The 14936-nt window shown below is 43.5% G+C and overlaps 1 protein-coding gene across 1 annotated transcript in view; it reads right to left on the bottom strand.

Annotated features, from left to right (window-relative positions):
- Positions 1–14452, bottom strand: part of LOC114573513 (DNA helicase MCM9) — a 29998-nt gene extending 15546 nt beyond the window's left edge. The window contains exons 1-4 of the mRNA XM_028605751.1: positions 14320–14452; positions 13958–14132; positions 4396–4598; positions 3467–3670 (exon numbers count right to left, since the gene is read on the bottom strand). Coding sequence (XP_028461552.1) covers positions 3467–3670; positions 4396–4598; positions 13958–14132; positions 14320–14428 — 691 coding nt within the window. The 5' untranslated portion in view covers positions 14429–14452. The remainder of the gene's footprint in view (positions 1–3466; positions 3671–4395; positions 4599–13957; positions 14133–14319) is intronic.
- Positions 14453–14936: the final 484 nt, after the last annotated feature.

The following is a 14936-nucleotide window of genomic DNA, read 5'->3' as shown; positions in this document are numbered from 1 at the left end:
TGACAGAGGGGTCTGTGAGCATCCCTGGCCAGCCGGCAAGCGAGTGTTCCCGGGAGCCACCAGCAGGCTGCCACGTTAGACTGGAGCTTCTCAAGTCCGACAACGTCAGAGCAAATGTGCAAATGGCCGTTTTCGTAAAACTGCCCATATTCAAACTCTACACAGTTGATTTCTTGCATACAAAAGTCTCAAACTTGAATTTAGGGTTTACCGTTTCCACCAGTTAAAGAAACAAATGATTAACTGAACTGAAGCTTTTTTTTTTAGGTGGGGTGAGAATGTCCCCATTCTTGCTATGTATAGCAAGGTACCTACTAGAGTTGTCAATCTTCCTCTCTAATACCATTTGAATTTCATTTGTTATTTTTTTATATTAAATAATATTCAAATATTTGATGCTCAAATGTTGCCCGTTATTAATATGTACTACACTACTCAGGCTTATGAATTGTAAATGCCACTATCAGCCTGTGGTTGTTGTTACACGTTCTGTCCCCTAGATTAGAGGGACTTCAAAACATTAGCCTGGCCTTGAAGGGGACCTACGTCATGGCGCACTGAATTTCCGACACACCGCTTTGTTTATAGATATATATACAGCTTTGTTTACCTTCATTTTCTACCACGAGCACACAGCGACAAACACAAATCAACAGAGAATTCTGTAATGAAACATCTAACAAGTGTAGTGAAGCGGCTCTGTTGTAAAGGCGTAAGGTTAGCGGAATGACATTATGTTAGAAAGCACAGCCAAAACGATTGGTCATAAACTGAGTAACAACAGTGTTAGCCACGATGCTAACGGCATTGATTACTAAGCCAAACAGTGCTGTCACTACTATTTTAGTTATTTATAAGCATCTGTTTCTTGCAGATTGTCACTTTACTGAGCTATTAGAAGGGAATATATGAAGTGGAAGCTAATTCTGACAGCTGTAGAGCAGCTAGTATAAACTTCAGCTGTCCATGAAGCTCCCAGCTAAGCTCCTATAACTCGTGATGCAGTTAGAAAACCAGAACAAGCTAACGAATGATAACAAGTATTTTGGCTTAGTGGAGGTCGATTTTAAAGTCATGTTAAAACTATTTCCCATCCTTCCAATTTCCAGCCACAGCCTGTCATCCCCCCTGTACTAATGTTACTCGCTATGTAACGTTCTCTGTGATCTTAAGACCTCACAATGCCTTGTGTTTTCTAGTATAATTTTTTTTTTTTTACTATTGAAATTACATTTGACTTCGTTCCAACAGCCTTAGTATCTACGTATTTGGGCTGCATGATTAATCGTATTAAGAAATCGCCCTCTTGATTCAGGCCTTTATACAAGGTCATTTTTACGTGACAATGATCCTGCCTAACTAATGCGTTTGCATTAGTAGAGAAATACATTTCATCAAGCCAAGTGCCCCAAGCTTGCATCAACATATGACAAGTGTGTGTTCCTCCACATTAAAAACTGTGCACAGGCAGAGGGGGGCAGGACATCAATGTAAATACTTTTAACGAGTAAGAGAGTCAGGAGTAAAAAACAGTCAAGGAAAAAACTTGTATCTCCCCTCAAAGTGATCAATGCTACTTCACCAATAGACCATATATTATTTATAGGGGTGTAACGATATATCGTGGTACGATTTATCGCGATGCAAAAATGTTACGATATGTATCGTAGAGGTATGGCAATATTATTATAATTTTAATTAATACATTTTTATTTTTTTTATTTATTTTTTTATTTTTATTTTTTTTACCACCACCATATAGGTGCTGACACACATACCAGACGGCCGACCATCGGCAGAAAAGCCAGACGAGATGATCAGTCCCGAGGTCCAAAAAACCATAGATATAGAACAATATGCAAAAAACTGCCTTGGGACACATCAAAAAGACGAGAGGAGACGAGACGTAATCTGTATTGTTGCCCAAGAAATGACAACCGGCAGCTGATTGGACGAACGCGTCACTTGGGTTTGTTTTCTCCGGAAATTCAAAGCCAGACTGTCATGGTGGCCGTTCAGAATACGATCTCATATTGTACTAAAATAGTTCACTGAAACGGGTTTCTGAAAACATTTTAAGCGAGAAATAGGCCATGCAGTTGCTGAATCTGTCTTCATTTCAGATCAACAAAGGTCAGTTTAAAAGATTTTCATCAGATTTTGAGAGACTCTAGTCACCTCATTCTGCTCGCCATTTCCAGGTGAGTCCCGACTGCCCTGCCACCAACCGAACATGTCAGGTCGGCGAAAATGAACGCCGACAGCCCCCCAGACTGACGACAGCACGGGACACAACGAACAGATTCGTGTCACTGACCTCGCCAGACTGTCCAACGGCCGAAAATCGGCCCTGTGTGTCCCGTCCTATGACGTCCGTTTAATCCTATTGGTTGAGCTACCGTACCCGCGTCATGTTTACATTCACTGCATTCATGCTCCAATGAATAGGATATGACGTCTGACTTTACATACAGAAGGTTAAACTAAATCTTGATTTATATTGAAGTATTGTACATTCTTTAAGTTGTATGTATAACAAGACAGTTATTGAACACTGTTAATGTTAAATAAATCTGTTATTTGATTTTCAGTTGAATTTTTGCATTTTTTTCTAAATATTGTAATACATATTGTATCGTGAACCCAGTATCGTGATACATATCGAATCGTGAGCTGAGTGTATCGTTACACCCCTAATTATTTACCTAAAATAGAAGTATTTTAAACTACCATAAGTAAAGCGCTGTCATACATACAAGTTAGCCCAAAAAGTCTCAAAAATTCAAAGTTAAAAATTCACATTTGTAATCTCTCTGATCTTCCTTCTGCTTTAAGAGAAGATTAAAAATCCTTCTTAACACAATGTCATGGATTACCTTTAAAACTTTTGTGTGAGAGAAGAAACTGTCAATGGACATCCAAAGACCGATGTCTGGGCCTAGGCCAATAGTAGACAAGTTGTTAAAATGTTTGTATTGAGTTTAAAGCTCAGTTACAGACCAAAGATTTGCGACGAGACAAAACTGTTGAATCTGCAAAAACATTTTATTTCTGATTCACGGCTTTGTTCTAGGCGCTACCTCTCTTCAGTCATTCTCTAGCTCGACCGCACATACCGTGTTTGCGGGCGCATGTTGAGGCTCCAACTATCTGCCATTTTGACCAATTAACAGTTTGTAGCATAGAAATAAAATGGAGTATGGATAATTTTATTTGTATAGTTTGTAGCTGACTTTATCTATATTAACATTTTAGACTTCTGATCCTTTTAGTTTGAGAAAGATTTTGTAGTACAAATTAACAGTGGTCAACGCGAAAGGCAAATACTTCAGGTTCACTATTAGGACATTTTAAGAACTGACCACAACCACTAAATAAAAGGCTGAGATCAAGTCAAGGTCAACCAACCTAAGATTTAAATTGATTTCAAATGACAATTAAAATTAAGTCAAAATTCCATCCTTACCTTCAGCCAGTCTGCTAAGACTCTCCAGCATGCGGATGGTGGTGCGGGCAGCATTGCGGCAGTCACTTTGTCTCTGCAGCTGGTAATAACGTGTCAAGATGCTGTTGGCCTCCTCAGACACCTGCGGCTGCAAGCGTTTAATCACACTGAAATAAGCCTTAATTTTCTCCATGGACCACAGGCTGGCAGACTCAGCAGGCAGTCCTGAACACAAAAGAAGAGGACTGACATTTTACCACTTTTATCATGAAGCCCTTCAGGGAAAGGATGTGTAATGGGACCAAATTAGAAACAGTTATAAATATCACAGCATTCCATCATTATTGCTGTTACGACATAAAATCACAATAAAAGTATTTAATGTTTTAAATACAAAAACAAGGTTAATAATGAATCCTTATCCTATAGAGTATTTTTGTCAGTGTTCTGCCAAAAAAATATTTAGCAATTTTTAATAAATGTATGATCATAGGCATTGAAGATCTTTTTTTTAGTGCATATATGTTACACTGCATTTATAAATTTCATCTATTCAGCTATTGATTTCCTTGGATTGTGGTGGCACCTGAATCGTCTTTGCAGTTGCTGCCGTGGTCCTGCTCAACGCCCCACTACACTCGGCTCTGCTATTATTACTAGTTATGGTTCTATTACCTTTATTGTTACTATAATTGCCACTGTTAACATGCCAACTGCTATAAATTCTCTCCCTCTTTCTCTCTCTCTCTAAATAGTTACTGATATACTGATTTCTACCTGGAATGATAATGTACAATCTTTTCACTATACCATTGACATACATAATGCTAATGATAATATTGCAATAATTATCACATCAACAATCATTAAAATATTAATACCAATATTCATTTTCTAAATTAGTCGTTTTGCTTTTAGCATTTCATATACAAATTCAAATAATCCCCTACCTCTGTCCTCCAGAATGAAAGAGGAGATGATGTTGTCCCACTCTGCGTTTTTGGTGTCCAGCAGAACTAGCACCAGGTCAAAACGACTCAGCAAAGGGCTGGCCAGAGCTACATTCACAGACAGCGGCTCGTTGGGATTGTACTGGCCTTTAGGGTTGGTAGCTGCCAGGATGGTTGTTCGAGTGTTTAGCTTACACACCATACTGGAGAGAGGAGAGAGAATTGTAACTAGGATACAGAATAAACAGTAGAAAAGGGTCTACTCTAAAAAAATGTACATTGTTTTATGTAAAATGCAAAGTGTTCGCATCATCACAGGTTTTCTACAACACATTCTCTCTTTTTGTTGTTCACTCTAAATCCTGCCGTTCAGATAACCTTGATGACATGCACAGTTTTGTAGCTGTTGGTAGGTAACAACAGCTACAAGACTCTTTGACTTTATTTCTGACATTGTTTACTGCAAATTTTAGAAGCGTCTTCAATAAAATAAGTTAAATGTTTTTGGGTCACCTTATTAGTGATCACCATTGCCCTCTTTGATCTGGTGAGAGGCAGTGATGACGCTGCTATTTTCAAAGACCTTATATGCCGATAGTTACATATTGTAAATCAGATTCTATAGCTAAGTTTCCATCCACTAAATGTAAAAAAAAAAAAAAACTCATGCGAATAAAGCTGGTGAAAGTGTGTTTCCATCCAACAGCTTTAAAGCGAATAAAAACCTATGCGTAATGACGTCACATGCGGTTTTGCGATTAAATTGGTATATCCAGGGCTCCAGACTAACTTTTTTCACTAGGAGCACAGTGGCCCCCTACTGAAAATTTTAGGGGCGCAACCAGAAAATTTAGGGGCACACACCGTAAATCAAGATGCTAACCAAATATTCACATGTCTACTAATGTCCACTGTATTACTAATAAATACTTTGATAATAGATGCAGAAATTACAATGTGCCGTTTCAAATTCAGTGTCACTTTTGAAGATGCAACATAGAAGGCACCATTGCTGTCATGACAGTAGACAAAATATTTAAAAAATATACCAACTCTGGTCTACAACTACAATGAATTCACCTTAAAATTAAACATGTATTGTTTAGGCTACTACCCTTAGGGTTGGGTACCTTTCGAATCGAACCAATATTGGTACAGATACCTGAAATTATGGTACATTTTTTCGGTACTTTCCCTCTTCCTCTGTTATTACAAAACAATTATTTCAGTTGTAAAAATAATTCCAAACCTATTTATCCTATGTACTTAGAACATTGTTATTTTATTAGAATATGTTACACTCTAAAGAAATTAAACAAAAATAAAAATAAACCCCTCCCTCTCTCCTCCCAAACCATCCCTACAACCTATTAAATTGAATAATTATTCATTTCTTACTCACTGTAACTTGTTTAGCCTGTTGTATTTTCATCATGACAGTTTTCAATTGCTCTTTAATGTTTCATGTAAAGCCCTTTGAGTTGCCTTGTTGCTGAAAGGTGCTGTAGAAATAAAGTTGCCTTGCCTTACAGCCTCAGCCTGTCAGTCAGTCCCCAGGGCACAGTTGCACACTGTTGAGCCTGCTGCTTGTCTCAGAGGAAGTGTACCGTCAACAGCACCGTGACTGTTTTTAATATCATATAGCAGCAAACGCTGTCTGCGTGAAGTTTTTAAAAACTGTAACCATACTTGAAACCACTTTTATCGGCATCACTCACTGTGACTTCAACAAAACAGCAGACGTAGTTTGCGCCGATCGCACCTCTGCGTGTGTGTGCGAGTGCGTGAGTCAATTTTCAGAGAGGAGCTTGAGCTTACGCGCTAAGATACCTACATTTCGACATTTAACGTGTAAAAAACGGGGGCAAATTTGCTGGTCGCACATGTGCGACTGGATGTAAAATTCAGTCGCACACTCTCAAATTTTGGACGCAAAATGCGACCATTTGGTCGCAGTCTGGAGCCCTGATATCGAATTGATTGGAGACATTTTAAAGGTGTTTCCAATCATTATTGCACTGAATAACACAACATTCAAGCAAACTTTTGCGAACAAAGTTTTGCTAGACAGAAGTAGTTGTTGTTGTTAATATTAGAAGCCAAGCTATAAGCTCCGATGGGCCTTTGGCTGAGGATCTGATCCAGCTCATCAAAAAGGTGGAACTTGCCTTATATTTTCCCTCCGGCACCGCTGCGAGCAAACTCTTTTTTAAGCTGTTTTAGCGCCTTCCATGTACTCCGCAGGACGTCCCACGGCTTGTCGTAAGGGACGTTTAATATAACGGTTTAATATCTAAACAATGATCAATCATCCCCAGATGTATCATGGTCATATCTTGTCATGAACACTTTAAGCCTGTCAAAAAAACTAAATCGAAATCCAACGATTATAGAAGTTATCTCACGTTAATATGTCAGATAACGTCCATAATATTTGGACATTGGGTTAGATTTGACCAGTTTAAGTGGTTATGATGAGCAATATAGAAGAGGATTTTTTTGGTGATGATTGATCATTGTTTAGGTAGCCTACATTAAACCACGTTAAGCTTTTTCACATTAGGACTTATAAAGCCAATGAGAACCGTGGAGAGTCAAACCCCTGCCCTGAAGCAGAAACGCTTTATGTCAGATAACGTCCATAATAATTGGACAATGGGTTAGATTATTTGACAGTTTTCCGTGGTTATGATGGGTAATATCAGAGAGAAATTTGGTGACGATTGATCATTGTTTAGGTACATTAAACCACGTTAAGCTTTTTCCTCGCCATACGGCCACTGATGAAGAAAACATTAACGTGAGATAACTTCTATAATCGTTGGATTTCGATTTAGTTTTTTTTTGACAGGCTTAAGTGTTCATGACAAGATATGACCATGATAAATCCGGTGATGTTTGATTGTTGTTTAGATACATTAAACCACGTTAAGCTTTTTCACATTAGAATGTCCCTGTTGTAACCTTTGTTGGTCATTTCCTTCACGAGCTCCTGATAAATGATGGCGTTTCTTAGATTTTTGCTATCTAAAAAAGCTTATATTTTTAGGGTAAATTAAAATTTATTTATTTAAGTATCTTGTCTCCTTGTTTGTCCACTTACATTTGTTTTTGTTGACACCTGTCATGTGTGTACTTGGGCGGAGTGATTTGCTTTGACTCTACAAATCACAACATGTAAATAGGAACATTTTGTCACTTTTGTCACAATTCGGAGCAGTAGGATTACTGGAACCATTCACCTGCATGTTCTGTGCTAGGCTAAGCTACCGGTGGAGCCACTAGACAGCGTTACAGCACGCACGGAGATGAGAAGGGTATGTATGGACTTATCTAACGCTTGGGGTTACGGTGAATAAGCTAAATTACCAAGTCCCAAAAAGTCGGCGTGTTCCTTTAAGGCTACGCTATTGAGTTTATCCCTTCGCGCATGCACAGTCGTCTAGATTTTCTTTCCTGCCCTTGCGTACAGCACGGGCTTCAACTACGTCCGCAGATACTGTATATATACAGAGCGGACCCGTTCATCTCCCAACATCAGCGGTTTCTTCAGCTAATGTAACAGGAGCAGGTGGCCCGAATCTTAGAGGGCTGTGCCTATGCTCATAGAATCTGGAGTTACAATACGTAACTATCGTTCTATTACTTATAGGCTTCGCCCTCCAACGGTAGGTTTCCACACAGCGAAATTTCGCATTGCTCTCATTGAGGTTGAATGGAGACGAAATTCGCCCTGATTGAGCGAGATGAGAGCGAATCGCAGAAGGGAGCGAAATAAAGTTGACGAAAGTTTAACTTTATTCAAATGAGGACCACTCGAGAACCAATCAGGTCAGTGTGTTTGTGTTTGGAGGCGGGAGTTACAAAAAAAGTCTGACCAAGATGGCGGAGGTTATCAGCGCCGTATCATGAAAATGTTGATGTGATTGAAATGTTTCTACATGAACATCGGTACTTCTATCAACACAAATTGTGTTTTATATGACACCAACTTAGTTAGGGCACATACACTACTAAATAGATCACTGAATATGTTAGTTTAAACACTCGGAAGTTTTCAGCTAGCCGACAGGCTAATCGCTAGCATGTTCGGACATTGGATTTCCTTGTAGCCTAGCCACGTAGCTAGCTAGCTAGGCTACTTGTGCGTTTGTTTGATTACATGTTTTGTTGGCAAACATTGACGCTTGTAGCAACACGGATTGTTGTTTATATGTCAGACGAACTTAAACAGGGCCAACACACAACCAAATAGACCACTGGAGATAGTTTAAACACTCAAAATGATTCAGCTAGCCATTTCATTGTAAACATAGCAAGGCAGCTAGGCTACATAGCCAGGTTACCAGAGAATTTATGAGCTAATATTTTACCGATGGTTTGCTGCTGTGCATTTTTACCACCCTGTCTTCTGACAGCCCGGGACATTTAAAAACATGTTGCGGTCTTGCATGTTGTTTTCGCGACCACGCCCCTGAGGCAAACTTTCGCTGTGTGGAACCCTACCGTAAGGCTACGCTATTGGGTTAGGGCGAAGCTGATGTAGTCAAGGCCACCTGCGACACAGAGTCCACAAGCAGAACATATACTCTTTATACTCTTTTTTTCCTCCTTTTTTTCTTCTTTCATGCACTGGCAGGAGATTGCATCAGATAAGCGTTTTTCTGGTAAAAGGGCCTGCCATGGTAATGACTTGACCTAGCTGGCTGCAAAGCCCAAGCCATGAGTGTAGGCGTGCATGATAGTGAGAGTTGTACATGATTGACAATTATGGGACGTCCATGTTCCTCTCAGCCACCCAGTGTAGGGGGTGTGAGGGCCTCAGACAAGTACACATGCAGCGGCACATATCATGATTACAGGCGTGCATGGTTAGTGAGAGAGAGTATATCATGATTGGTAAATTATGGGGACACCCGCGTTCCACCCAGCACCCAGTGTAGGCGGGGTGAGGACCGCAGGAAAAAAAAAAAAAAAAAAAAAAAAAAAAAAAAAAAAAACACCTGCAGGGCGCATAATCCGCAATAGGCGTGCATGATCAGTGACAACATATGAGAAACCGCTCGCCTCCCAGCACCCAGTGCAAAAGGAGGGGGGGAGGCAGCAGGCATAGCACACATACAACGGAGCATCATAGGTCTGGCCCCTCCGTGTTATAGGTCTGGGTGATAGCCTCGCACAGCCAGTGAGAGAGACGCGGTTTTGAAAGGGCCGCTCCTTGGGAGTGTTCCCTATAGTTTACAAACAGCTGCCCTGTCTGCCTTATTTCCGCCATGCGTAAAACGTACTGTGATAACACGCGCACCGGGCATAACCGGTGGAAAACCTCCTCCGGGTCGTTGTCATGAGGCAAGGGGAAAAAACCCTTGAGGGAAAACCCCCTTGACCGAAAAGAATGTTAGAATTTTCTGTGTGAATGAGGGGTTTGGCTTAGAGTTTAGATTCTCTGCCCGAACCCAACCCGACCGTTATTTTCTGCCACTATCCTCGGGCAGGGCCGGGCCCTTGATCAAGAATTTGTTTGTTTTTTTAAATCATTAGGCTACTATAGCCTAATTGGGTGGGGAGAAAGCTATGCCATAATCAGAAATATTATCTATATAGGCTATATTTAGGCCAAAGTAACAAATGTGTCAAAAAAGTTACACAAGTTGGACTTCAGTTACAAAATGCAAAATGTGTCATCCGCGGAGTCTCCTCCTCTCGCACGCATCGGCCTGTATTGCGAAGCTTAAGTGCAACATGGAGCTTGAGGATGTAAAGAAAAAAAAAGAAAAACAGGAGAATTACCTTTGAGCAAGTTTGGAGGAAAGTCGGATGTATGTAACCATTTTAAACAAGTCGTGGGTAGTGACAACATGTGTAGAGTGCATTAAGTGCTTTAAAACCCTTTTGTCTCAGAACTGTGGCCTCCAAATGAAAAACAAATTCAAAAAAAAAAAAAAACACTGTTCGCCTATGACAGCAAATAAAATGGGGACTTGGATGATAAACAGACACATGAAGCAGGCTCGCCATGGCAGAAAAGATGATAGTCAGCCTTCAACGTCCTCTTGTTACTTCTCCGAGCATGAGGGCTTGTTTTTTTTTAATGTTTCCTCATTCAGATCCATTTGCGATCCATTCCATTCTGAATAAACAAACCGCGCAGTTTACATGCTTCACTCTTGTTGCATTATTCATTAAGGTCATTTTAAACAGATTCCTGCAGTTCAAACAACTCTGAATTGTAAAGGTAAAGGTACTTTATTTATCACATACACGTACATGTATGTAAATTCATTCTCTGCATTTAACCCATCCCTCAAGGGAGCAGTGGGCAGCCAATGACAGCGCCCGGGGACAAACTCCAGATCTCCAGACCAAAACCTCCATAGTTTGCAGCGCTGCCTTTTCCCGAGAGCAGGCCAGATTGAGCAAATCCTCCAGACAAAACAGGACTCCGATGCCTTTTTTTACGCAACAGAAATGCACTTGGAAAAAGTGCGAGGGGGCCATTGAGTACCCGAACGGCAGCCGGTTGTACTGGAAATGGGCCCCTTGGAAAAAGAAGCGCAGGAATTTCCTGTGTCTGGGAATAATTTGGATGTGAAAGTATTCGTCAGTGGTTCACTTCTGTGGACTCATGGTGGCGCACACATTCCAACATGTGCTTGACAGTCAGCATGTGGAATGGCCGCTCCATAATGCACCGGTTGAATTGGGACAGGTCGAGAATGGGACGCAACCCGCCTGTCTTTTTTGGAGTGAGAAAGTAGGGGGAATAAAATCCCTCGTGGGGACTGGGGGAACGTGGGAAATCGCCCCTTTTGACAGTAGTTCCTCTAGCTCGGACGTCATGGCATCTGACTCTGCCTGAGATGACACAATTGTCTCTAACACGCCCGCAAAGCCGAACTGGAGTGTGTAGCCCCGTGTTACCAGCTTTGACATCCATGTGTCAGACTCATCCATGCCGTGCTATGCTGTGAAAGCAGACGTGTGCATGTTTGTGGGTTGCTTACTAGGGCTGGGTATCGTTCAAAATCGTTCGATCCGGTGCCAATTTCGATACCTCAGTTTCGATACCGATTCCTAACGATACTTTTTTTGATACCATGTGTTTTAAAATCCATTTCAACATCAACAAAAATACATTAAACACAAAGCTTTTATTTTCCAACTTAATTGTGAATCACAACAAGTGAAAATTCTGGTAACACTGCTCACTCAGAGTAACATTAATAAAGTCGCCTTGCCTTACGAGCTCAGCCTGTCAGTCAGTCATCAGTGAAACCACCGTTGTGCCTGCTTCTAAGGAAGTGTAACATCAACAGCACCGCGACCGCTTTTGGCTCGCCATTAATATCATATTGCAGCAAACGCTGTCAGCGTGAAGTTTTGAAAAACTGTAACTACACTTGAAACCACTTTATCGGCATTCCTGTGACGTCAACAAAACTACAGCGCCGACGACGTAGTTTACTCCGTCCACACCTCTCCGTGTGAGTGTCGGTCGGAGCTCTGCTCTTTGTCAGTATGCAGAGAGGACAGATAAGCTTGCACTTAAGCGTTCAGACGCTTTTGGAACCGAAATTTGGCACAGAAAAATGTATAATTTTTTTCATACTCATAGGATCGTAGAATTTTTTTCAGTGCCATAAAAGTATCGACGTTCGGTACCCAGCCCTATTGCTTACAGACATGGCCAGCAAGCAGAGCCAATTTCGCCGCTGAGCGAGACGTGTGATCGTGTCGCCCTGCCCATGGTAGGGCTCGGTTGAAAGGGCGGCGTCTGGTCACTGCCGTGTGGGGCGGGAGCGGCCACCGGGTCACTGTCGGCCTCATCCCGCTGGCATAGCCGGGGGAGAAGAATGTCTGAGTGGGACCGCTCATAGTGCGCGAGTGTTCGCTCCCGCTGCCTGCATAGTGACAGAGAAGTGGAGCTACGCGTGCTGTGGTTGGCTGGTGTGTGCTTGTGTGGGGAACGACTCATGTTGTCAGCGCACTGTTCAGTGGGAACAAGGGCTGCTTGGTTGAGAGGAAACTGCTCTTTAGATGGGTGAAGTGGCCCTTAAGAGGGCTGTCGCGTCTCCAGCACTCAACCGTAGAGTGACAGACGTTCCCCGCGCCCTGACATTGCCACCGCCGCTATTCCTTGGGTGGCGGGTTAGACCAGGTGGGGGCTACCTTCATGGTCCTCCGGCTCTGTGAAGCCTGCCCGTAATGTGGAGCCGGCAGTGGCTGCGGAGTGGGGCCGGGCGGAGGAGCGGAGTTCGAAGCCTGGGAAGACGCCGCTGCAGCAGAGGCCGCGGGGCGCTTCCTTTTATGGCGGTTGTCATGGCGACGGCGCTGCTCTGGAGGAGCCACCTTCCAATAGCCGAGCCATCGAAGCCGTTCTGCGTCTTCGGCCGTTTGGTGAAGGTGGGACGTGGCTGTCTGAAGGCGGGGCCCAAATAGGTCATCGGGAGCTATGGGGCCATACAGAAGCTCGCGTCTGACGTCAGTGTGTAGCTGCGACATGTGGAGCCAGATGTTTCGCTGGGCCACAGTCTGCCACGCCATGACTCGCCAGGACAACGGAAGCCCGCTTCTGTGTCACCTTGAACCCGAGTTAACGGGGCGTAGCGAGAGACGGGACCCTTCAGTTTCCCGGGCTGGGAGAGAGCCTCCACCACGAAGGCCGAAGCTCCGTGAAGCATGGCCAGAGTGGAGTCCGTGAGGAGGGCGGCTCCTGAGCGTGAACATCCCCGCTCAAGAGGCCATGAGCGGGGGCTGGAAGCTCAGCCGGGAGCGCTATGCCTCTCTGGTCTGCCGCCTTTTTGATGATCTCCGGCAGATCCAAGAAGAGCGCCTTAGCGGTGGAGGGTGGAGCCGCATGAGGCCGCCGAAACGGTGCCCCTGGCCGTTTCAGCGATGGGGAGAGCCGCAATGGGAGGGCATCGATCCAAGTTTCGAGGTCCAGTACTCCCAGGGGGGAGGAGAGACAGCCGGTGACGGAGGCGTTATCCGAGGGAATCGAGCAATCGGACTCGTGCTCGTGGAAAAAGCCATCTTCCAGCGGATCCAGGGTGTTGACGGATTCCCGTCTGTCTGTCCAGCTGCCATCCCCTTCCCCGCTAGCCTGACAAACCAGAAAAGCTTCCACCTGCCGGTTAAACTCTTTAGATGGCAGGCAGGCGCAGAACTGGCAGGAGGCGTCAGGGGTGAGAGCCAGGCCGGTGTGAGAGCCAGGCCGGTGTGAGCGCCGCCGAGGCAGGTCTCGCAGCGGGGATGGAGGTCCGGCAGCAGGATGTAGCCAGCAGTTGGGGCAGAGGCGAACACCGCTGGAAGTCGACCTTGTCTTCATACTGCTAGCTTGAAGAAAAAGTGGGAGATGAACAACGGATCCGCTCTGTATATATACAGTATCTGCGGACGTAGTTGAAGCCTGTGCTGTACGCAAGGGCAGGAAAGAAAATCTTCACGACTGCGTGTGCGCGAAAGGGATAAACCCAATAGCGTAGCCTTATTAAACCCCCATTAAAATTAGATGACACTGGAATTCTATGAGCACGTGAACATGTATGGATGGCTGTCCTACCCAGCTTTGGCCACACTAATAGACTGTTGCTCCATAGCTTCATGGATGCTGATGCGGTCATGTTCCTTGATGCTGTTGAATTCATCAATGCAGCACAAACCACCATCTGACAGGACCAGGGCTCCTGCCTCCAGATGCCAATCACCACCATCTTTAACCGCTGCTACGGTCAGTCCTTTGACAAATTACATGAGTTAAATTCAGTTAATGCAGTAATACATAAACTGATTAGATATGTTGTATGTAAGCATGTAAAATTAATTATGAGAAAATCAAGATATTGATGACAAATTCCTAATAAAAGGCAAATATGAGGCACTGAAAACAAACTCCTTTAACCTGAGAGCTGACAGTGAACCTACCTGCACTTGTTGATCCAATTCCAGCTGTGAGTACAGAGCGAGGCATAATCTTAGCTGCATACTTCAGAAACTGAGACTTCCCTGTGCCAGGGTCCCCAACCAGCAACATATGACACTCCCCTAGAGAGGACAAGATTAAAGGGTAACTTGAGATGCACCAACAGACCAGCCGGTAGGGTTGGGCATCGACAACCGATTCCTACTTGGAATCGTTTGGAGGATTTGGTTTCAAATCTGATCATGGGTTCCAAATTTAATATGCGCAAGTTTTAGTTTCTGTAGCGGCCAGGCACTTGTTATGTTGCAGCCTTGGACCACAGTAAGCAGCAATCTAGTGTGGCTTTATTTTACATTGAAAAAGCCTTGGAAAACTGCAAACCACCATTGAATCAAAATAAAACTTTCCTCTTATTTGTGAAATAAGCATGTGACCCGTTTCAACTCCACCCCTCAAAGAATCGGAATTGCTAAGAACCGGAATCAAAAGCAAGAACCGGAATCAGAATCTTTAAAATCCAAACCACGCCCAACCCTACCGGCCGGTGACCGGAATTGGCCAGTTTTCACGTGCTCGGCCGTGACCGGCAGGTCAGTCTGACAAATGCTGATTATGCCGG

Source organism: Perca flavescens, chromosome 18, assembly GCF_004354835.1.
Source record: "Perca flavescens isolate YP-PL-M2 chromosome 18, PFLA_1.0, whole genome shotgun sequence".
Classification (NCBI taxonomy): domain Eukaryota; kingdom Metazoa; phylum Chordata; class Actinopteri; order Perciformes; family Percidae; genus Perca; species Perca flavescens.
This window is presented reverse-complemented; position numbering and strand designations above follow the sequence as displayed.